Below are 24,533 nucleotides of genomic sequence, written 5' to 3'. Positions count from 1 at the left end.
CGTGGAATGTTCTTTTGGCATCCGAGAAAAACACTTCTTAACTTTTTTTTTTCATGTTGCCGCGTAAAACGACGCATTACTGATCAGTCTAAAATTACAATATGTAATTTTACCCTAATAGAGAAAATGAGGAAACATTTATCTTATACTTAGCGTCGTCGCCTTGAAAGCAAGGGATCCCGGGTTCGATACCCAGTGGAGGCACATAGTGGTTCGGATCCCACTTGAAACTAGGTCCAGTCCCGATTAGCCTTTCTGTGGATAAAGTGGACTTAAACAACAATTCAATCAAAATTACACAGTACTTACTTTGTCATTTTAGGCGTACTATTTCAGTACATGAAATACATCATTACATTTTGCACTTCAAATGATTATTGCCAGTTGTTCTTTGAGCATACATCATTCTAATTATTTTTATTATTGTAGCTAAAGAATGTAAGAATAGGTTACAATAAATCAGTTCTCTAACCTGTATAGTCTTGTCCTATTTTTAGGCGTTCTACAAAAAGTATGTCATTTTAGGCCAATTTCTCCTATAGTTATCACCGCGCGCTACGACGCTAGGAGTCCCGTGTTCGAATCCAGGCCTGGGCAGGGTGTTCTTTGCGAGTGTGTATTCATAAATTTAATCATATCATCACTCATCCTCATATTCGCTATTAGCCAAAAGTGGCAGAAAGCGAAGTAAAATAAACTAAATCAATCAATCAGATTGATTGGGAGCGTTCTTACTGATGTTGCAAATTTAATGGCCAGCATTGTGATTTACACTGATCATTTCTTGCAAGAACTGTCTTTCATTTGTTTTCTACAAAACGGCACCCACCCTATCTTTCCTTGCATCTAGGAAGACGTCACAGATAAAGTGATTTTTGTCACAGCATGATGTTGTGCCATCTATTGGCAAATCTTTCAACGGCTGCTTCAGACATGCGAAGTGATCTTTGCTCCTCTCTAGATATCAGTCCGCAACCGTCACGTGTTTCTGCATTCAGACGTACACGCATCGTAGCGATAGACAAAAGTGCTTTGCCCACGCGTCATCTGTTTCCATAGATACGGTTGTTTGCTTCTTAAAGGTAAGAAGAGCTCCCCTTGTCAAAGTTGATTACTGTATCTGCCACCAGATGTAGCCTGCTGCAGTAATGAAAGACTTAGTGATTAATCTTACCTTCTTACAAGGCTATTGAACTTTTTGTAATACAAGCTTCCATCGTAATGATTGAAGTAATGGGTTCCGACACTTAATGCTTTTCTATTAAACGAATGGAACCCAAATATACCATTCTAGCATATTAGAATTTTAAAATTAGTTTGTGTTCACAGCAAGCCCATCAGCCTTTAGTATTTCGTTCAACTCAATTTTTTCTTTCCCTGTTTTTACAACGAGAGTCTGTGGAAGATTGAATTTTTGATAGGCCCTTGCGACATTCGATGGAAGAAGTCTATTCTTGAATTACAGTGCGGTCCTTGAAAGCTTTCTAGTGGAATGATTCTAGTAACTACTCTTGAATAATTGAAATAATAGGGTGGTTATAAATCATTGAGCGCATTTGATATATGAACTAGATAACACACTATCAGATCAACTTTATTCAACATCGACAGAACGTACGTAGCGCTATGGTAGCAAGATAGGGAATCTCAGCAACATGATGGCTACCATACAAGAGTCAGCTGTGTGCGTTCTTTGATTTCATGAAACCAAATCTGTTCAAAGACGTTTTGACTTAGAGTACAAGTGTATTCCTCCTAGTAAGGACCCCATAAAACGTTTAGTTTAGTTTATTTGCATTTTCCTTGCGCGAGCTGTACGCTGTACGTACTACATAAATTTTATTATTCAGTTATGTATCCAGCTCATTTGGCTTTCAGCTCTATTTAGCTATTTTTCTTTACTTTATCTTGGCACTCACTCACTTCCTACACAAAACCTCCTCCCATGTTGTCCTGTTTCATTTTTTTTCTTGGTTTGATTATTGAGTTGGTGTTTTAAGTCCACTTTATACACAGTAAGGCTAAGCGGGACTGGACCTTCAGTTTAAAGTGGGATCCGAACCACATGTGCCTACACTGGGTATCGAACCCGGAACCCCTTGATTACAAGGCGACGACGTTACCACTACGCCATCGGGGAGGCCTTTGATTTCTTGGGTTGTCTTCCACACGTCTATATATCTACAGCTGGCTCGTTTGGAACATCTTCTCTCACTTCACACTTTTCTCTTGCAACTTTCCCTCGCCGTTTCCTTACTTCCCACAGGTATCTAGAGTAGAAAAGCAAATTAATGCTACACGGAGTGTTGAACTTAGGAAAGGTGCTGGCAGACCATCTGTCTCCGAAGACATTGTGGATCAAGTGAGGGATGCTTTTACGAGAAGCCCGGGTAAATCGACTCGTCGCACCTGCTGTAAATAAAACTACAACATGGCATATTAAGGAAATAAACTAAATATTGCTATCCTTCAATTTTAAATTCATTCTTGAATGTGCTCAATTTATAACCTCCCTGTGTATATATAGTTTAGTCTAAATGGCTTGCGAGAGGTACCGGAATCGATGCCAGGCGCCTCCACCATTTAGTCTCTTACCCCCCGCTCCCCCCCGAGATATAGACGCTGGCTAGAGGCGTAGAGAACGTGTTCGTTTCCAACCTCCAGCGTCGCTCACACCTATTATCTCTGGGTGATAGAGACGGCACCGGGAGATTGGTAGATCCTCAATAAAAATACCGTCGTCTCGTTCCACACATTTAATTGAAGGCAGGATATTTGAAGGGATTGTAATTGTAAGGCAATTACCACTCACTCACCTTGCTCAGCCGTAAACCCCGTCGTGACACTTTACGATTGACGCAATCCTCCTGCCAAGTTGGAGCACACGTATATTACGCTGAGAAAGGGATTTCTATACGTCACTCTTGCCCTACCGTCTACAATAGTTTACCTCCAAGTGCCAAGGAATACCAACCAGACAAGGGAATACACTCCCTCATCAACCTTTCAAATACATTCCTATGAACATGTATCGTATACAGGTTCAACAATTTTGTTTCTCTCGAGAATGGGACAATTGCCTCGGTTTGTCCCTCCCTGTATAGGCATGCGCAAAGCCTGTTTGGTGTTTTTTTTTTTTGGGGGGGGGGTATTTATGAAAGTTCAGGGAAGGAAAGAAAATTCATATTCTATCTCACCACTTAACTAACTCTGAATTGATTCGGTTGATCTAAAGTTGCTCCAGACCCCCTACAATCCCATCCCTGTGTACATTTAAGTGTATAATTTTAGACGTAATTACAATATATACATATACATCTGATGCGGAAATGGAACTCATATTGACTCCATGTGAAGGCAAGCCGAAACTAAACAAAATACACAGCTCTTCTTAAACCGGCCCTCCCGATGGCGGCGTAGTGATAACGAAGTCGCCTTGTAATAAAGGTATACCGAATTCGATACCCGTAGAATTGAACGACATATACAGTGTCCCATAATTTTCCGGACTGATGTCGTAGTGCATTTACATATTGCATGATTTAGAAAAAAAACACCCCTTCTCCAATTACTTTGATGTTTTCTCTCTCTTGCTGGTAAATTTGACCGTTGAGGAAGAATCCTCTTAAAATTTACAGTAACACAAGGAACACCACCCTAGGTCACCATGTCTGAAATGACCAGAGAAACGAAAGGGTTCAAAATTGCCGAGACCTGATTAGGGTTGACAGGGATTTCAATTTCCTGAAATCTATCGCGATCAGTGACGAAACGTGGGGTTTCCAATATGAGCCGTTAACAAAGCGCCAGAGTTCGGTGTGGAGCCAAGGGTCCCCAGAACCCAAGAAAGTTCGCCTGCAGAGGTCCCGTAGGTATCAAGATGCTCCTCACGTTCTTCGAATCCATGGGTATCATTCATAGAAAATTTGTTCCCAATGGACAGGCTGTCACAGGGGTATTCTACCTTGAGATTTTGAAGCGTCTGTGGGCGAAAATTCAACGGGTACACCCACAATACCGACAACAGGGCACATGGCCTTTGGGATTGACAATGCACCAAAGTCACCGGTGTGTGCTTGTCTGTCAGTTTGTGGCCTCCAAGGGAATTGATCTGCTTGATCACCCCCTTATTCTCCTGATCTGTCTCCTCCTGACTACTTTCTTATCCCGAAACTGAAATTGCAGCTGAAAGGGACCCTGTTTGATGCTGTTGCAGACATTCAAAGAGCTTCGACCGAGTATCTCAACACTATTCCCGTCAAACACTTCCAGAAGTGTTTCGACAAGCTGTATGGGTGTTGCATTCAGTGTATTGAAGCACAAGGATTGTATTTGGAATAATATACACCCAAGAGTGTCATTGAGTGTGCGGTTTCTGTTTCCTCATCCTAGTCCGTAAAATTATGGGACACACTGTGTATGTAGGTTTGCAATATTGGATAACATATGAAACACTATTGGTTCAACATTAGAATGAACTTCTGCAGTCGGAAGTCTTTTCTTACATTGTTAGTTTTCGTTCAGTCGGTACATGAGTTTTAAACACGTCTACTTTGTCACTGACATGTTCAAATAAGAAATAACGCGACCCTCGTTGCTTGGTTTTTAGGTGGGAATTTTTCCAAAATTGTCCCTGCATAAATGCGACTCAAGGATTCACCCATCGTCTTATAAATAGATACCTGCTGGGTGGGGGTAGGTATAGGTATTGGACCTATAGTGTCCTAAAAATTGGGAAAAAATGTCGTAATAATTGACCATTAAATTTGTTAGTTAAAAAAAGGTAAAGTGCTCCCCTGTACTTAGCACCACGCCATGAAGGCGTATAGGGGGTGTGGGGATAACGCCCCACCATCGTGAGGAAATTGGGGAGCTCCGAGTGAGTGAGCGAAATCCGGTCACGGAGACCTACTATAACGACTGGGGATACGTCGGGCTGACTCCCCGACTATTCCAATACTGGTTGAAGATCTCCACGCTTAGAGGTGACGAAGGAAAGCGTGGGAGGGAGACTGGCAGTCGGTAGGTATGCCTAGGCCCTTCATGGGCTGTTGCGCGACGGATTATTATTATTATTATTATTCATTATCTAGCTTAGGTATAGTTAAGATCGCCAAAATTTGTATAAGAACAACTGCTCTCGCAAGGAAATTAATGTAAAATAGATAAAGAATTGAATATTTATAGAATATCAAAAAAGGATGTTAGATCCAGTTGACGAAAAGCGAAGTTCCTGATTAATATTTTATGCATATGTAGTAGTTTGCATGAATCTTGTTTGATGTTCATTCAAATGCGTATGATCAAAATATAATCTTTGCTTTCCAATAAGTTCGGAGAAAATAAATAACCCTCGATTATATTTTCATTATCTAATTTTAGTACTTCGTAAATCTTTGGAGGGAGGTGGGGGGCGGACCGCCTGGATCCCCCTAAACACGCCGTCCACTGTAAATTAAGAATAATTCAGGTAAATTAATATTATTTAGGTACGTCTTAATAAGCCACGAGACCGAGACTGTCAAGCACTAAATCAGGTTTTTCTCTATTTTGAAGAGGAGAGTCTCGTTCTCGATCTCGTGCCTACACGACCTGGTCTTACCCTCGCCTCTATTTTTAAAAAGGTACGATCACCTCTTGCGTACACCTATGCCTTGTGGACTCCCTTGCTCATGGAAATCCGCATTGAAACCACTAGTGTGTGCCACTTTTCTTATTTCCTTGGCACATGTCAGCATTCTCTTTTACTACAATGTATTATTATGGCAAAGAACGAAGGAGTGCTTATGCAGACGAAGCTGCGTGCTTGCGTAACACCTGGAACCCCACTGTTCCACACAAGGGAACGTGCACGTGCGGGTTTCTGCAAAAATAATCAAGCACGTTTACCTGAAGACACATTCGAGGAATACCTGAGAGGTTTCCTAGATTCAAAAAAAGATTTGTCACGTTGTTAGGACTTAACGAAAACCAGTGACGTGCGGTGACGTCGACACTTGGGGTAGCAGTCAGTGGCGTGCTCAAGGGGAAGGGTGTTGGTGTGGGTCACACCCATCCCCCTTTAGGGCCCAGTATTCCTTAAAAAAATGTCAATAACAGGAAAATATTGCAAAATGATGAATGAGTACTAAAAAAAGTACACGTTAAACCCACCCACATTCGAAATTAAAAAAACAAAGATTTGATTTGACTACTAAGCCAGAGATCCTGGGTTCGAATCTCTGCTTGGCCATGGGTATTCTTTTTGTGTGTCCCTTCATCAATTTTATCGTATCTCGCGATTAGCCAAAAGTGGCGGAAAAGCGAAGTAAAATAAACCAAATCGAGCAATCAACCAATGATTTGATTTCATTCTTGTTACTTAGCTTCGCTTTTTTGTCACATTTGGTTACTTGCGAAGATGACACGATAAAATTAATGAAGGGACAAACACAAAGAACACCCATGCCCAGGTCGGGGTTCGAACCCGGAACTGCTGGTGTTGTAGCGTGCTGTGATAACCACTCCCCCACGTTTTGTTGATTTGGTGTTTTAAGTACACTTTATGCACAGAAACAAAACAGGTAACAAAACACACTTTTTTGCAGTTTCTTCAATAATATTCATTTGGCTTTTTGAGTTCTGAGATACATTTTTCATTCCAAATTATTTCAATATTCACTTCAGAGTACAGCACATAGGACAAGAATTCGCACTCATCACCATGGGCGGAGTTTGAGCTTTTGCTTTGGGGGCCAGACTCTGAGAGAAGCAAATGATGTTAGTGAGGGTTGTTGAATATCCCCTAGCTTATAAGGGGTCCGGAGACCTTCCCCCGGCAAATAAAAAAACAACAACTTAAAAACCCTGAGTTCTAGGCCTTTTAGATTTGAAAATGTTAAATTTCCCCGCTTAAGTAAACAAATATTAATTAGTATATTGGTTGTCAGTTTTAAAAGAAGCAAAACAGTACGATTATTGCATTTTGCATTTCATTAATTTTTTATTGATACAATACTCGTATTACTTTTAAAAAAATACGGTACAATAAATAGTAAGCTTCAGAAATTTTAGAAAAATTAAATTGAGAAGTTATTTTGATGCCTCAGCAGTAACTGTTGACTCAACACAAAGTCATTTCACGTTTTTCTTTCTTCAAACTGTACACATCAATCAAATCGTCTAAGACCCGCTATTGCGGAGAAATTACCACTCATGCCATCATGCGAAACGTCAAGATTTTCGATATGGCTTCATAACAAAAATGTAGTAACTGCCCTTTTTTAAGTTGAGTGGGGGCAGGCTCCCTGGCCCCTCCAGAACTCCGCCTATGCTCATCACGGGTTCGAATGCTGGCCTGGATTGTTCATATGAGGTCACTTTATCAATTTCATCATATCATCACTCACCCTCATTTTCGCGATAACCAAATGTGGCAGAAAAGATAAGTAAGATAAACCAAACCAACAACAATATGAACACGCGTTCTCTTGCCCAAATTAATACAAGATGAGTATATTTAAATAAAACACTACTAAAACGAGAGTGAGAGAGAGCCTGATCACATATTTGTAATTTAATCATTATATATTCCATACTTGAAAAAAAAAGGGAAAGAAAGCATAACATTATTGTCTGCACATAACACGTTCCCATTTCATAAATAATAAAACTACATCCCATATTATACATACATATTGTACAACGTGTAGAAGGTTGTATAAATACAGATAACATAAGTACTGCAGAAAATTTTACCCTGAGTTCTTTAGAGGATTTACAAAAAAATCTATGAGAAACCAATCCCCTATCTGTCCTATACGAGATAGACTAGGGGGTCTGAAAGCCTGGGCTTTCAACCATTGCAGCGGGGACCGAGGGGACAAGGGAGGTTGAGGTAAAAATCTTCCTTTTTCCTTCAGGCGGCCGTTTCTACCTGGAAACTGGTCAGGCGGAGGAAGAGCGAGCTAGGGTATCCAGCCAGCTTTGCCCGCGGATCGAACCGATGGATGAGAAGCACGTGGAAAAGAAAGTGTTACATATGAACTATGGATTTAACAAGACAATAAATATTGTGGTTTGAATATAATTCGAAATGTGAGATTGATTGATCTATCTCTGCCAGATTAGATACTCCTCAGTGCACGTCACTAACGAAAACCCATTTTACGTTAAAGATAAACATTTGCAATGTCTGAAAATGTAAGCTTGTGAGCAGTTGTTTGGTGTGTAATGTGTACTATAGTTAGTGGCAAACCTGGATAAATTCAGTGTTCGAATTTAAGGAATTTCACGCCTGTAATTTCCTTCCCTCCCTGTACAGTGGGATGCATAACTATAGGCGTGTGCAGACTAATTTATTTGGGGATGTCTTCAATTGCCTATCTGGACAATGTTAGCCCAATTGCAGTAACTTCATGTTCCTTTTCACAGAAAGTATTAGGTACATGAAGAAATTTTCACATTATAGTTTATATAACATTAACATAACACTTGTATAACATTATAGTTATAGAAGTGAGAATTTCCCCAATCTTCCCCAACAAATACCACCCTCAAGATTTTTATATGGGCAATGTAATGCAATAAACAAGAACTAACCTGTCCTCCATGGTAGAGTTTTGTACAAAAATGAGGTTTGTATTTTCTTACTTTACATTGCATTTCAGTCTCTTTAGACTAATCTGGAGTCTCCATTGCCGACATCATGAGTCAATCACTTAGTTTGGCTCCGTGTTGGCATGGGAATTGGAATCTTAGGTTCAATTTCTGGCTGGGTAAGAGGAAATTAAATATTTTTAGTCTTCATCATTACAAATTGCATTGTTAAGATAAACTTAACAGTATATAGAAAGGTGTAATGTAAACAAAAATTAAAGAAATGGGCTTTTTTGTTTGTTTGTTTGTTGAGGCTGGACTGATGAACTAGCTGACATCACCACCCTCTGAATGTCTTCACTGAGCTGTAGATCCAGAACCTGATATAAAGTGCCATTATCCCTATACCAATGAAAAAATACTGCCTCTCTTACGTTATTGTATGTGAAGGTGTTGAATTGTGGAGATACGTTAGTAGCGAAATGAACTTATCTTCCCCTTTCTTCTTAACATGCATGTAACCAGTGTTTGATTAAAAAAAAAAAAAAGAACTGACTTTACCCCTTGTGGTTTTCATTTTCCAGGCTATACATTTCTAAATCCATCCCCAACTGAAGATGAAAAGTTCCTTTCATTGTGGAAATACAGTGAAACCACGATTTTACGTTTTTCATTTGACCAAGTTGAAGAAAACTTAAAATGTTGGAAAATGTAAAATCGTTGAAAATCGTATAACAGTTTGCTATGTTTTGACCATAACTTCAAGATTGCAAAATCCGGGAATGTAAAATCGGGGTTCCACTGTATCACTATATCATACTATTTTTAAAATTTATTCAGTGTTATACTTTAAAGTATGCCTGATCCCATGGGCGCGTATATATAGTTCACGTAAAGTGGGGGGGGGGGGGAGTATAACGTTTGGTATGATTAGAGTTGCTATATTTCATAAGTGAAAATCCGGGACACTGCTGACCAGAAGCTTGTTGGGGAGTGTGTGTGGGAGTGGGTGCTGGACAAAGTTGTGTATGTACACACATGAGTATTACCATGCAAATTGCCCATCACTATGTTCGTCCACTTTATTTGACCCAATATGAGCTTCAGGAATTAGAAGAAAACTTAAAACAAGCTGTTGACAACTTCTGCACCAGGATATATAAAAGTCCATCACTTAAAAATGCACAGGATGTAAGAGAAATATTAATGAAAATAGTCATGGACAATTTACATGGTAATACTCATGGATCCAACTGTACATATCCATTATCATATTCTTTCGAAATTTTTAATTTTGCAATTCGTTTTCGGTGCCATAATGAACTAACCTGCTATCTCACAATGTCGAAACTTTATTTGAGAACTGCGGACTGAACAGTTCTTACACCCAAGCACTGACTGTTTACAGTAAACAGCTTACTATGCAAGGAAGAGATTTGCAACTGAAATTCAGTACTGCTAGCAGATGGCGGCAATATCGTGAAGTCAAATATCTTTGCAGAATCTTCTTGTAACTTGATAACTCTTGCATCATCGAGAGGGAGGGGTTCAATGTACAGTTATATTGTTTAGTAAAATGAGTATTTTAATATTACGCATTTAAATATAAATACATTTCAGGAAAGTATATTCTTAATCATTTCAGGAAATTTGTCCATCCCGAAGAAACTATTCGGGATGCCAGGACAAATTATATCATTCCGGGACGTATAACAGTCCTAATGATGAACAGGCTATCAAAATCCAATATATCAACCAGGTCATTCAACATTTTGACACACTGTTCCAATAAATGAGGGATAGTCATTTCACATTTTTGGAATAAGTTGTAATTTTGCAATGTGTTAACTGTGTTCAGAGAAACGTGAGTTCAGTTCTACTACAAAATGATCCAAAAATGGACAACAAAAGTTTGCATTGTAATATTCTTTTGGGCTCTCAGCTGGTGCATTATTCCCTCAGATTTGAGGGCTGCTGTTCTAGGTCTCTTCATTTCTTCACCATAGTCTCTAAGTAGTTTCTCTGCTTTGGAATAAATTTCATTAAGTTCTCAGAACTCTCTCTCTTAGTTTTCTTTTGTATACCTCTATTAGAATACTGACATGTTCACAGTACTTGAACAATTCACCTTTTGACGTGTGCAACATAATCTTGCACTGCATGATAACAATTTGGTTAGAAGAAGTGGGGATTTCAAAGTTCCCACAGGTTACACAGTGAAGAAACTGAAGAGCTTGCTGAAATATATCTCTTCTGCTAGTAAATTGTAAAGTGTGTAAATGTACTACAATTAGTGAATACAATTCCACAAGTCACGCTACTTAGTGTTGATACTTTTCTGTCCATCTTGTGTCGAATAACTTGAGAATGTTACAGTGTTTCTCCGATTTTCTTGCACTGCCTATTTAAAAATGAAATTCCTTTAAGAAGACTCGAGGGGGGAAAATATAACTGATTTGACAGTCCCAATGCAGTTTCGTATCACAGAAATTCCGAAACTATCAGGAAATTGCAGACATTTGGTCTGCAGACCCATCTGGTGTGTGGAATTACATAATTTCCTTCCCATCCGTAACCCGTCCTATACGTCTCTAATTTAGGAGAATAATATAAGTGCGAAGAAATTTATATGAACAAGCTGATAGAACAGGTAATCTGGTAATTTTACTGGACCTAGGGGTAGGGGTTTGGACCCGTTGAACCCCCCCCCCCTTAAATATGCCCATGCCTGACCCTCACCATTTCATTCCATTAAGCTATACAGAATTGTATTGTTTGAAATAAAAATGGTGTGATGCTTTTATTAGTATAACTGAAATAGCAGTTTGTAAGCTCTCGTATAGTTAAATGGTTAGTGCTTTTGCCTTTGGTGTGATCACAATGAGATTAGCTCCCTGGTGAGAGCTCAACAGTTTCAGTGATGTGAGGAAAACTGGAGCTACTTGGAAGCAATACTAGTGGATTTGGGCCTTGAAAGCCAGAAAACAGTGGTCATGTGACTTTCCATGTTGACCAGACTTCACCCAATGGAAAGCCACGTGGTAGATCTTGGTCACAGGAGGGCTGTTTTGCCATGGAGTTTTGTATAGCACAGTTTGTCAGCTTTTTCTTTTTTGATACAGTATGAATTCACTTCAGTTAAGTAGCTAAGTCTATTCAAATATGAAAAATAAAATTCTGATCATTATATTCAATATGAAATATTACATAATTAAGAAAATAAAATCACATTGCAGCAAATGTCAATTTTCATTCCAGTGTTAGCCAGAACCATGCACATTAAAATCACCATGAAATATTGAACTGTAAATAGACATTCCTTTAAAATTTGGAACAGTGGAAAATATAAATTCCTTTTGAAATTCCATGTCTAGGAAATTGAAAGAAATTTATCATGCAGTACAAGAAACATAAAATATGCTACTTGCTTATATTGTGTTTCTCTTGTGTTGCAGGTACACTTTGGGCAAATATATCATGGAATGGATGGCGGTTAATCCAGAGATTCGGAAAACTTTCGCATCACTCGGAGTTTGTATTGGAGACTCATATCACGAAAATGAAGACTGCCTCGGTGAGTGTTGATGTAAAAAAATGTAAATGCAGGAATGACAATACATCTTTGAAGAACATCTACTATTCAGATGTATTAAAAAAAAAGGAAGTTCTGATCTCTTAATTTTTCATCCATACTTTCGAAAATCCTACCAAAATGCAAACATGTGATCCTGCAGATACTAATTATTATTATTACTATTAATTATTACAATAATAATAATTATTAATAATTATTAATAAATAATAATAATGAAATATCTACATCTAATGTTCTACCTATCCATTGGCAGAAGAATCACTTGAATTGTAGCCTGGTCAATGTTTCAAAAAAAAAAAAAATAATAATGAGGAGGATAATCCTGCAATATACTAGAACTGGGTGTACAGAATTCTAGAATTTTATATCAGTTTTGGCGGAGGTGGGGGGAGGGGGAATTCCCATCCAGATTCCAATTTTGGGGAAAATATTGCAAAATTTTATATGGGCTGTATTAAAAGTTTGCAATTCTTGAAATTTTCTCCCCTGTAAGGGTCGGTAATTTCTTGGACATTGCAGTTTTCATTCCACAAATGCAAAAACCATCACTTCATGGAGAAATAGTGTTCAGCATTCGAAAAACACTGAATATTTCCATCCAGAATATGGATCCAACCCACACTAGCTAGAACCATTCTGTTTCTTGTGCAAGCGAATCTTGACATTGACAATCATGTGGCAATAAAAAGAATGATAATTTTTTAAATTGTTAACGTGCTGGACAAAGATTTAGACCTTCCACCAATTCTGGATAGGAAAGTACTAAGTGTCCTGCTATTGTGGTGACTGCTAATTTTGCAGATCAAGTTACAGTTCAAACTAAATTTCTAAATATTTCAATACATATGGTAAGCTACTCCCTGCACATTCAGTCTTGCCCATTTGCAGAGGTACTCTTGAGGAGTATTTTAATAGTCTTCTAATAATGTGAAAGTTGTTCTGTAATCTCTAGAAATTGTTAACGTGCTGGACAAAGATTTAGACCTTCCACCAATTCTGGATAGGAAAGTACTAAGTGTCCTGCTATTGTGTTGACTGCTAATTTTTCAGATCAAGTTACAGTTCAAACTAAATTTCTAAATATTTCAATACATATGGTAAGCTACTCCCTGCACATTCACAGTCTTGCCCATTTGCAGAGGTACTCTTGAGGAGTATTTTAATAGTCTTCTAATAATGTGAAAGTTGTTCTGTAATCTCTAGAAAGGCGCTGTCATATGTCTACAATCCCATGTAAATTTAATTTTTCCTTTAATTTAATATAGTTTTCTTTTGTTGACAGTTTCCCTAGGTGAAATACTGAGCAAGCTTACTGTTGATGACCGAACACTTCGTACCTTCCGCCGTTCTCTGGGATTATCTCAAGTCCTAGAAAAGGTAGGTAATTCCTGTAGGAACTTGCTTCTTGTACAATAGTACTTTGTATCATGGGGTGCAAAGAATAGGGTTATGGAGGCTAGAGTATTCCTCTTGACATCTCTTATCTTTCTTGAGGAATTTACAGTGTTCCAGCAAGGGTCTAGGGCATGCCTTATTAATGGCAAATTGAAGGTATGGTTTTATCAATAAGAGAGTTCAGTGTGATGCATGAGAATTACCAAGCAAATTGTCCATCACCGTGGTTATTCTCTTTGTTTCATGCAATGGGAGATTCAAGAATTGAAACAAAATGCCAAACTAGCTGTTGACAAATGTATGTAAAAATCATCATCATCCTTCACCATTTCCTGCCTCTGGCTGGGTTGGCATAGAAGTCAAGCCTCTCAATTTCCTTCTGGTCCTCCACCATCCCTCTCTTTTCATGGTGTTCCAATCTTGTCCTCTTCTCCTAACACTATCTGCTCTTTCCACAGTCATCTTGGTCTCCCCCTTGGCCTTATTTGCACTCTTTTTGCATTATAAGCTCTTACTGGCAGTTTTTCTGCATCCAACCTCTTCATGTGTCCAAACCATCTCATCTGTGCATGATCTATTCTGTCGTGGAGCTTCACCACCCCCACTGTCTGTTGGATTTGCTCATTCCCAGGGACGGCGACAGGGGTGGGCACGGGTGGGCAAGCGCCCACCCAAAAATTCCTGTGCCCACCCGATTGCCCACCCAATCAAATTCAATAAGTACATATACTAGGGGATACATGAATGATTCAATATATAAGTGTATTCTGGTGTTCATAACATGTATATTTAACTTGTGAATATTATCTATGCTACACATATTCACATATTATCAACACATAAAAAGCCAATTTTTGTCATTAGGTGAAAGTAATTACTAGAGCTATTGAAAGAAAAACTGTGATCAAATGAATACTTCCATGATTAAAAGCAGCTAGTAGGCTTAGGAGGCTAAAATTATACAGGGTATGATCAAGATTAGATCAGAATTTAGGTTGAACTTTAGGACTGTAGCTCCGGGTCTCCACATACGTATATATATATCCCGGCCTGAGTATGGTTAAAATAAACTCCAAATAAACAGATGAAAATATCATATTAGCGCTACTTCCTCCAGCAACATAATAAATTATTTCGACCTTTTAATTATTCTTATTAGAATAATTTAATCAAGAAGACTTAGATGGCCATGTGGCACGAGTGGCAGAGGAAAGAATAGTTTACAGGATTCTTGTTGGGAAACCTGATGGTAAGAGACCAGTAGAAAGAATAAGACGAGGATGGAGGGATACCGTTCAGATGGACCTAAAAGAAATCGGTAAGGATGGGAAAGATTAGATTTATCTTGCCCCGGATAGACAGATGGAAGACTTGTGTTGCTGAAGCCATAAACCTTCGGGTTTAAATATGCTAGAGAGTATAATAAAAAAGTAAAGTAAAGTTCTCCCCTGTGGTTTGGACCACGCCATGAAGGTTTATAGGGGTTGTGGAGGTAGAGCAGCCCCTTACTTTCTTGATCTCGGCCGAAGCTGGAGGTGATGTGATCAGAGTATAATATAGTTTAATTAGCTCTGCATTGAAATTCCAGAAGTGTCTCTTTTCTTATTTCATTACAATTTTTCTATACCTGTCATCTTCAAATATCAATATGGTATGCGAAATATCAACTTTATATTCATTCTACTAATAAGTAGGAATCACAATAATCACTAAAATACCTAAGTAAATAAATTTTAATAAAACAAGTTATGTATGGAAAAAGCTACAGAATTATTCAATTGCTAATGAGTGACTTATCCTATTTAGAAATCCTCGTTCGACACATAAATTTTGCCACATGAATCAGCCGAAAATGTCAGCAGAATCTGTATATGCAGCTGAAGTAGAGAAAAAAAAAACGGTTATGTCACGAAGTACCCAGAAGACGATTTTGTTAGTTTGTTTTTAAGCCCACTTTTATGCTCAGATAGGCTAATCGGGACTAAACCAACAGTTTAACGTGTCGTCCGAACCAGTGTGCATTGTGCTTCCTCCAGAGGAAGGGGGAGTCGAACACAGAACCTCTTCATTATAATGCGACAGCGTTATGCCATTGGGGAAAAATATACAGAAAGAACTCGCACCAAACGTGTCATTTTATCACCACAGAAGATGCGTCCATTTTAAGAGGGTGATTGCCTGAGACAAATATTTGAGACTTTCGGAAAACAACGTCATTGTTCACGGAATTAGCTGCCTTGATCCACTAATGAAACGCTGTGCAATTGAAACTACCACCTCAACTTTCTAAGAGGTACGAGCTAATGAAACTCCATTTTTGGAAGAGTAAGTTGTGGTTGATTTGTTTTATTTTAAGTCATTTCTCTGCTAATTTTGATAATGTTGACGATAAGGTTCAATGGTGATTAGATGAAAGTAACGAAGGGGCGAAAACAAACACATGCTGACACTCAAAATACAAGCCCTCATAAATTATTACTTTGACAGTGGTTCCAGGCGCCAGGGACTCGTTGCTCTGAAAGAATAAAGTTTCCAGGGTATGCTGCACAGGATAAAGGTTGACATTCTATTGTGTTCAAAATGGTCACGCCATACAACCCCAATCATCTATGAAAAATGGATGAATTATTACTGCTATGGTGATCAAGTTCGATGAATTCCTTATGTCCTAAATCATTTTATTAACTCAAAAAATATGTTCATGTAACCATACGTGTATTGCTTGCTTCTCCCGCATTAGTAACATGACAGTTCAGGAAACGAATAGCAACTTAGCTAATAATCTCTTCAATTCTGAACAGAATTTTCAATCTTACTTGTTTATTACTTATGAGTGATAGTTTGTCAAAATAGTGGGGGATGCAGTTCCTCCGCCACGTTTTGCCACTTTTTGCCCCCGCACTATGGTCTCTTTATGCTAAGCCTTTTCTACCAAGAAAAAGTATATTGTCCTTGCCCCTCAAATGTTGGCACCCAATCGCCGCTACTACAAACATTCAGATAGATTTCTCAGTTGTACAAACCTTGTATGCTAAGAGAAGTGACCCCCAAGGAGTAAGAAAACTCCTTCAGTCAATAACTCATACGATGAAAATACTATGCTCAGGAACATGCATTTAAATTACGAGAGACTTCACGATTGTCTACCATAACACTTTCTATTATTGTCGCCGAATACATGAAATCAAATATGTGCCTCGTATTTACAACACAAGGTTAAACCTAATTCACATTTATTTCACTGTATTAACATGCATGAAAGAATGTGATTAGAATGTATGGCTGCGCATGGATAAACACTTCCTTGAAATAATTGTGTCCATCAGAGACAAAGCGAAAGGAAATGGACGAAGATCAGAGAATAGATTAGAAAATAATAAATAGGAAAAAAAGAAAAGGAAAGGGAAAAGAAGTAAGCGGAAAATCGAGACTGTAAGAGAGAGGGGGATACATACGTTTTACATACACATATATACTATATATGGTCTTACATTTATACTGCCCACCCTAATCTATCAATATGGAGCTTCTGCCCACCCAGTCGAAAATTTCTGGCGCCGCCCCTGCTCATTCCTTATTCTGTCCCTTCTAGTCTTGCCCAATACACTCCTTAAAAAATTCACCTCCACTGCCTGAATTTTTCTCTCTGTCAGTATCCAAATCTCTGCTCTATACATAATTATTGGTAGATAGTGTGTATTATATATTACCTTCTTGCATTTCATAGGTACATCCCTCTTCCATATTAATCTTCGAATGCTTTGATAAAGTCCACCTCTCATTTGTCCTCTTCTGTTTACCTCCTCATCTATTCTTTCACTTATCTCAATTATGCTTCCTAGATATTTGAAGCTCTCCACTACACTCAACTCTTCTGTGCCCATCTTTATCCTTGGTACATTTCTGGCTCTGTTTCTTGTTGTTATTAGCGCCTCACTCATTTCTGTGTTCAATTTCATTTCTGCTCTTCTGATTTCCTCATTCCAACTATCAAGCTGTCTCTGTACTTCTTCTTCACTGTTTCCTCATATTACTAGGTCATCAGCGAGCAACAGGGCCTTCATCTCTTCCTTTCCTATCTTCTTCCCCACCTCTTCGTTAATTGCATCCATTGTAATTATGAAGAGCAGTGGGGAAAGAGCACTTCCCTGTTTTAGTCCATTACTTATAGTGAACTACTCCGTTCTTCCCACTGGTGTCTTCACACAGCTCTGGTTGGCCTTCTGTGTGCTCTGCAGTCTACACACTATTTGTTCCTTGAATCCTTTCTCTCTTAGAGCCTTCCAAATCTTTGTTCTGTCCATGTTTGTATGCCTTTTCTATATCTAGGAATGCCATAATCAAATCATTTCCATACTCGTAATGCCTTTCCTATAATAGCCTTATGTAAAAATCCAGTCCTTAAAAATATGTACGATGTAGAAAATATAATGAAAATAATTGTGTACAATTTGTTGAGCAACACTTGTTCATCCCACCGTACAGTATCATTATGGAAATATATAATAGGAATTATAATCATAATTAGAAGCTAATTTACAAGTCTTGTTATGCTGGAAATTCAACCAACAGCTCATGTATGATGTGACTGTCTTCATAATTTTTTTTTTCAGAAGTCTCCAGGAAATTGTTAAAGTTCTTTTATTTATGCTTTACTCTTTCCTACATTGGTTTTCCATTATTATGTGTATTCAAGGTTCTTCTTTTTGGGAAAGGGGGACGTGTATGAACTGCACAATCTACTCTGCTCCAAAGTGTGAACATGCCAAATCAGAATGGAGATATCTGTGAGTTTTTCCACTTGAATGTGACGACACATTTGAGAAGGCTCAATTGGAATGTCATTAACTTAAAAGTATTTTTTTTAACCTTCCAGTTTTTTACCATGTGCCATCTGAAAATTAACTGAAGACAAAGGAGTACACATGAAGAGAATAATACAATGAAGCTTCCTCATCCTATATAAAAACACGTGTACATCACTGAACAAAATGAAAGAATAAAGTTCCATAAACAATCCACACTACACTCTTAATCCTCCTTTTATTGCCCATCCACAAAGCTTGGTAGCTGGGTGGGATTCCTTAGATTTTTGCATAACAGCGTGAGAATAGCAAATTGTAAGATTCTGGGAAAAGTTAAATTGTTAGATATTTTTATTCATAGAGACATCAATCACTGCCTTTGAATTATTTTGTAGGGGGATAGTTTACAGCTTACTACATATTATCAAATCATCCATAATGTAAAGTCTATTTATGGCAATCTCAGTTCAAAACTTTTAACTGAGTAACATGCTCAGCAAGGCCTGCCATTAAGGTGTGTGATGCATGCCTCCTTATAGTACTTAATGCTTCCAAAATATACAATGCTATTGAACTGTTTAGTGCAAGCATGATCATTCAAAAGTCAATTTGTTTTAGGTCCATTTTATGCTCAGATAGGATAATCATTACTGGATCTACAGTTCAAAGTGGAATCCAAACCACTGTGCAATGTACCTTCACCGGGATCGAATCTGGGATGCATTACCCTGCAATCATACTTGAATGGAAGGAAGAAAAGAGAAGAAAAGCCTGAATTGGCAATCAATACAACTCTACATGTAATCAGCATACATACTATAGAGAAAGGAAACCAAAACTTCAAATGCAAACACCAATATAAAATATAACAATATGTAATAATAACAATAATAACCATGGTGGTTTAGCGTAACTTTTATGAGAAATGACATTTCCTAATGGCAATCCTGATGCTCAGGAATTTAGTAAAGAAGCAGGGAGATTTTTTATTTTGGGAGGGGGGGTAGCTTTTCAGCTTAAACTCTATGACCATCATGGCATATAATATGTCAAACCTCACTCGGCATGATTCATTTTTCAACTCTGTTGAGCAAAACTTCTCCATGTGGGACTTATTGGTAGTGGATTTCAGGAATTAATATTTTTAATAGCTAGGCTACACATATAAATGGCCTAGAAATGGCATCATGAATGTCATGAGTAAAATCGCATTTTAGCTTTTAACACCTATGATTTTGTATGGAATCGAAACCATTCTACATATTTTGAACTGATTTCTGCATGTTCACTTTTGTATCATGCTACTGAAACAGTTATATTTATGTCCACTATTTCTTCCTTTTCCTGATAGCTCAAATTGTGATTGTGATTATGATGATAGTAAATCACATGTTTTTGCCTCATTACACTAATAATTTTTACTCTTTTTCCCCAGGAACTTATACCATTACTCATTCACGTCAAAGATGAACCCAAAATAGTAGATGCAACTGTCAGGTAAGCAGAAATTTTGACTATTTTGTACCTTTTCAAAGGAAGGTCTAGAAAATGGGCTTGTTAAATATGAAGGGATGCTGAAAAGTTCGTATCCCAACGTAGAAGGAATGCACTTGGAATGATGAAAATTCATAGTTACTCAACATACCCCTCTCAAAGCTCAATGCACTTTCTGGCCTGGTGCTCCAACTTTTGCAAACCACTTAAAAATTATTCTGAAGTTTGCTCCTTGCACCAATGCTCTGTGGCAGTAATCACCTCCTGATCTGAGGCAAAATGGCGTCCCTTCAGGTGTTTTTTGAGCTGAGGAAACAGAAAGTATCCGATGGAGCAGAGTCCTGTAAGGTGTTGCTCATTCCCTCGTGGATCCTCTTCGGCGACGGGCTCTGGAGGAACAGAAACTTCATGACAGCCCTGCACTCGATGTTTGTAAATTTCACTTGCTGAGCAGATATGGTCACTTAATAAACCTGAAACAACAAGAAAGCCATTTGGTATATGTACATACAAGGATATGTACTTTCAAGACATAATGTGACCTTCCTCTAAACAGTTTGGGAACTTGGTCAGCTACGAACTTTTCAGCATCCCCTCGTAGTTCTTGAGTGTTACAATCAAATACAGTTACATTCAATAAATTAAGGATGGGACATATTTAACGTACGCGTACTCTTCTATTGGTATCAGTAGTGGCATTCCCAATGGGGGAGGCATTGGAAAGGGTCACAACCTCCTCTCTTTGGCCCAACATTCGCAATAAAAAAATGCCAGATGCAGGAAAAGATGGTAATATATGTTACTGACTACTCAAAGAAGAGTAACCCTATCATTTAGCAAAATTTTTGGAGGGGGCTTGACCTAGTGAACCTGTGCCTGTGTACATCAGTGGCTCAACCACCTTCCTGGTTGACAACAAAACTAGGTAATAAATCAAGTCTTTACATTATACTGGGGATGAATTTCAATTTTTGAAAGGACCTTTCAGATGGTGTAGTCGTAATGTTGTTGGCGTATAATCAAAGGGTCGCAGATTGGATTCCTGGTGGAGGCATGATTCACAGTGGTTCAGATCCCAGTTTAAACTTTAGGACAATCCCAGGTTAGCATATCTGAGCATAAAGTGGACTTATCACAAATCTTGAAATGTTTCAAAAGAAAACGGCAAACTTATTCTTTTTACACTGCCTGTCGTTGCCTTGTCAGCAAGGGTTACCAGGTTCGACATCCGGTGGAGGCACATAGTGGTTCGGATCCCACTTTAAACTGAGGTTCAGTCCCAATTAGCCTTACTGCACATAAAGTGGACTTACAATTTTTATACTACCATATCTTTGTAATATGTATGAGGTAACCACATAAATTTTTATGTTTTTAGTTTCATAAATGAAGCCTTTTTATTGCAGGCTCCTCGTGAACCTAACAATACCTGTAGAATGTCTCCTCCCTATTGAAGTAATGTCCAGAACAGATACAGGAAGGAATACTATAATTGAATTGGGCAAGTTACTTATGTGTGCAAAAGAAGCTTTCACTGATCCTCGTTCCACACGTGCAGTTTTAGATCATATGAAGAGCATAGTGGACAAGGTAAGACTTCAGTTCTATCTATATTGTTGTTGGTTGGGCAAGATGCAGATATATTTCTTGTTATTCTGAATTATAAGAATTACTCTTAATATTTACTTAGAAGCTTGGAACATCTTTCTCACATTTGGTAGATTTTCTTAGTTGTTTCAGTTCTTGCACCCACTTTCCATTCATATTAATGATGTAAATAAAAATATTTGAATCTTTTCTTTCTCACCATTAAGTTCATGTAAAAATCCAAAGAACAAGACAGTAGGTGCTAGCTAACAGCAAAATATATATAATACCACTACAAGTTTTATTTTATTTTAAATAAAACTTTATTGGTTGTGGACATAATTCATGCACCAGTTAACAATTTATCAACTTACAATATATACATGCATGCATGCATATAATATTTATACACACACACACCCACACACACACACGACTTTCATAATAAATAGATAAACCATTTCATTACAAATTTATAACATTATTTTTTACTTTCTGAAATATTTTGTAAGAATATTGATCACCGAGGATGAAGGAGAAGTCAATAAATGAGGTAGTGTCAGTGGCGCTTGATATCCACTCTTGTCCAAGTTATGTAAAATTGTTCTCTGTTTGTTTCATAAAGTTTTCACTGAAATATAATATGGTTTGGAGTTGCACTGCACAAACAAACTGGTGAAGGCACAAAGTTGTTCTTGTAAAGGTGAACTGGAACGATAGTGTGATTTAATCTGCAGCAGATTATAGTTGTGAGGGAACTCCGGGAGAGTCGTATATGTTTGAACCAGCATTCCTTTGGAATTCTTTCTTGTATAGAATAGTACACCTTATTGCATTGAGGACCAGTATTCGTCCACACACTTTGCCAGACATTAAGTAATATTTTTTTAATATGCGATTCCAAAACTACAGACGGAAACTTTATTGAAAACGGCCCTTCACTTGTGGTTGTAACTTTGTGACCAGTGGCATGCCCAGGCCTCCTTGATGCTATAGTGGTAACACTGTTCTGTTGTCATCTTCTTTGTTTGGCTCACACTACCCACAAGTGATTTCCAGCCAGAGATCTTAGTTGTGAGAAGTCTATTTTTCTTCTTAATTCCGTGTCTCAGTTTGTGTGTGTATTTTGTTTTAATGGTTTGTTTACATGACGAGTTTGTGTTTGCAGGCAAAGCTGTGCAATATCCACCATGGGTCATAAAGCAGTATTGAAAGGGACATCAGAAATGGGGTAAAAGGTAACACAGTTTCCTTGTAATCAAGGTGTCCCAGGTTCTATCCATGGTGGAAGCACATAGTGGTTTGGGTTCCACTTTAAAGTCCAGACTCGATTAACCTATCTGTGCATAACATGGACTTAAAACAAACTGATTTAGACCACTGGCATGCCAACGAGACTGGAAATAGACCCTTTAGCCCAGTTTTCCTAATAATAATAATAATAATAATATTAATGCTGGGAGAAGATGGTAAAAAAATGAACAGCCTACTAGAATAAAATAAGGTACAGTCACTTACGGCATATCCTCGTTTCACAAAATCCTAGGTGCTCTGCTCATTGTTACTCATATTTATACATATGTAAATGTTTATGTAAGAGGAAGGATTAATTTTTGATAAACTGACAGGGAAAACATAAAGTTTATCAGGGCATATTTATATTGCATGTGTGTATTACACATGAATTAATTGAAATAGATTTTTCTATATCTCTCATATATCAACATTTTTAACAGTAATTCTCAGTATATGCTTTTAGTGTATTACATACGGCTACTTTTGTATTTATGTACATATTTTTTTAGGATACTATCACAATAGAAGATTGTGATACAATCAACAACTGCTTGCTTCTATTGAGAAACATCCTCCACATCCCAGAGTTTCGCAACGGTACATCTCAAGGAACCATTGGCAATCATTGCAGTAAACAGAATCAAATATTATGGAATCTGTTTACTCAAAATGTGGACAAAGTGCTAATTCATCTTATGACATGCCCACAAAAGGTAAGTGCTATTGAATAGCTGCTTTTTTGGTTTGGAAGATTCTCTTGAAGGGAGCTTTCACAAGCATCATGACCACAAACTGTACACACTAGAATATGCACTTCCCATTCCTGTTTGTAGGAAAGCATTCACAATCAACAGACCGAGAAGACACAAGGAGTAAATTGCCAAGTCCAAGTGACACACAAGTGACATGTACAGATTGTCACGACACTACAGTATGCAAGGTTGCATTTTTGTTTCTGTAGGTTTGTTTCCAAGTGACAAGTATATAAATTGTAGCTTGTCACTTTGGACTGAAAGCTTCATATTACTTCAAATTGAAGGTGTTATTTTAGAAAGAAAATATAAAATGAAAACATTCAAATTCCCAATTCCACAATATTAATGAAAGTTTTATGAGTGTTCTATTACAAGGACTATTCGGAAATCAACACCTGGGAGGCATGAAAAAAAAAAAAGGAAACTGATATTTATTACATACAAAAGCTACACACACACACCTGAACTATTTTTCAATGTAATTGCCACCTGAATTCAAGCATTTGTCAGAGCTGCACCATCTTCTGTATATCCTTGTCGAAGAAGGTTGCAGCCAGAGAACTGAGTCACTCACAAACACCATCCATCATCTCCTCATTGCTCATAAATTGCTGCTACCCCAACCACACTTTCATTTCTACAAACAAATGATAATCGCTAGATGTGATGATTTAAGGAGGGTGGTCAACCACCTCCCATCAAAACTAGTGAAGTAACGATTCTGTGTGTGGGCATGCATTCTTGTGGACCAAAATAATGCCCGATGTTAACATTTTTGACACAATTTCCTCACACAACTGTCACTCTCATGACCTTCTCTCTATACACGGCACTCATTCTGCGATGGATTTCAGCTACTCTATGGCCTTCGGCCTGCAAAATGCGAATTACACCTCACATTTGGTGGGAGTTTCTATTGTACCAGCCATTGTTCTCTGCTCACTACACACCAAGCACTGAACACAGTGACTGACCACTTGTTGTGGCATGAGCCAACATGTGACAGCTTATTTCTGTGCATCCATGGTG

The 24,533-nt window shown here is 38.0% G+C and overlaps 1 protein-coding gene across 1 annotated transcript in view; it reads left to right on the top strand.

The window, feature by feature from the left end:
- The window catches only part of tim (timeless), a 96,872-nt gene that overhangs the window by 16,887 nt on the left and 55,452 nt on the right, over positions 1-24,533 (top strand). Inside the window, exons 2-6 of the mRNA XM_083122590.1 lie at positions 12,033-12,151; positions 13,455-13,549; positions 19,808-19,869; positions 21,273-21,456; positions 23,259-23,462. Of these exons, the coding sequence (XP_082978716.1) occupies positions 12,055-12,151; positions 13,455-13,549; positions 19,808-19,869; positions 21,273-21,456; positions 23,259-23,462 (642 nt within the window). The 5' untranslated portion in view covers positions 12,033-12,054. The remainder of the gene's footprint in view (positions 1-12,032; positions 12,152-13,454; positions 13,550-19,807; positions 19,870-21,272; positions 21,457-23,258; positions 23,463-24,533) is intronic.

The sequence above is a fragment of the Lepisma saccharinum genome, chromosome 5 (assembly GCF_977018435.1).
Source record: "Lepisma saccharinum chromosome 5, izLepSacc3.1, whole genome shotgun sequence".
Taxonomy (NCBI): Eukaryota; Metazoa; Arthropoda; class Insecta; order Zygentoma; family Lepismatidae; genus Lepisma; species Lepisma saccharinum.
Note: the sequence above shows the minus strand (reverse complement) of the source record. Positions and strands in the feature narration are given on the sequence as shown.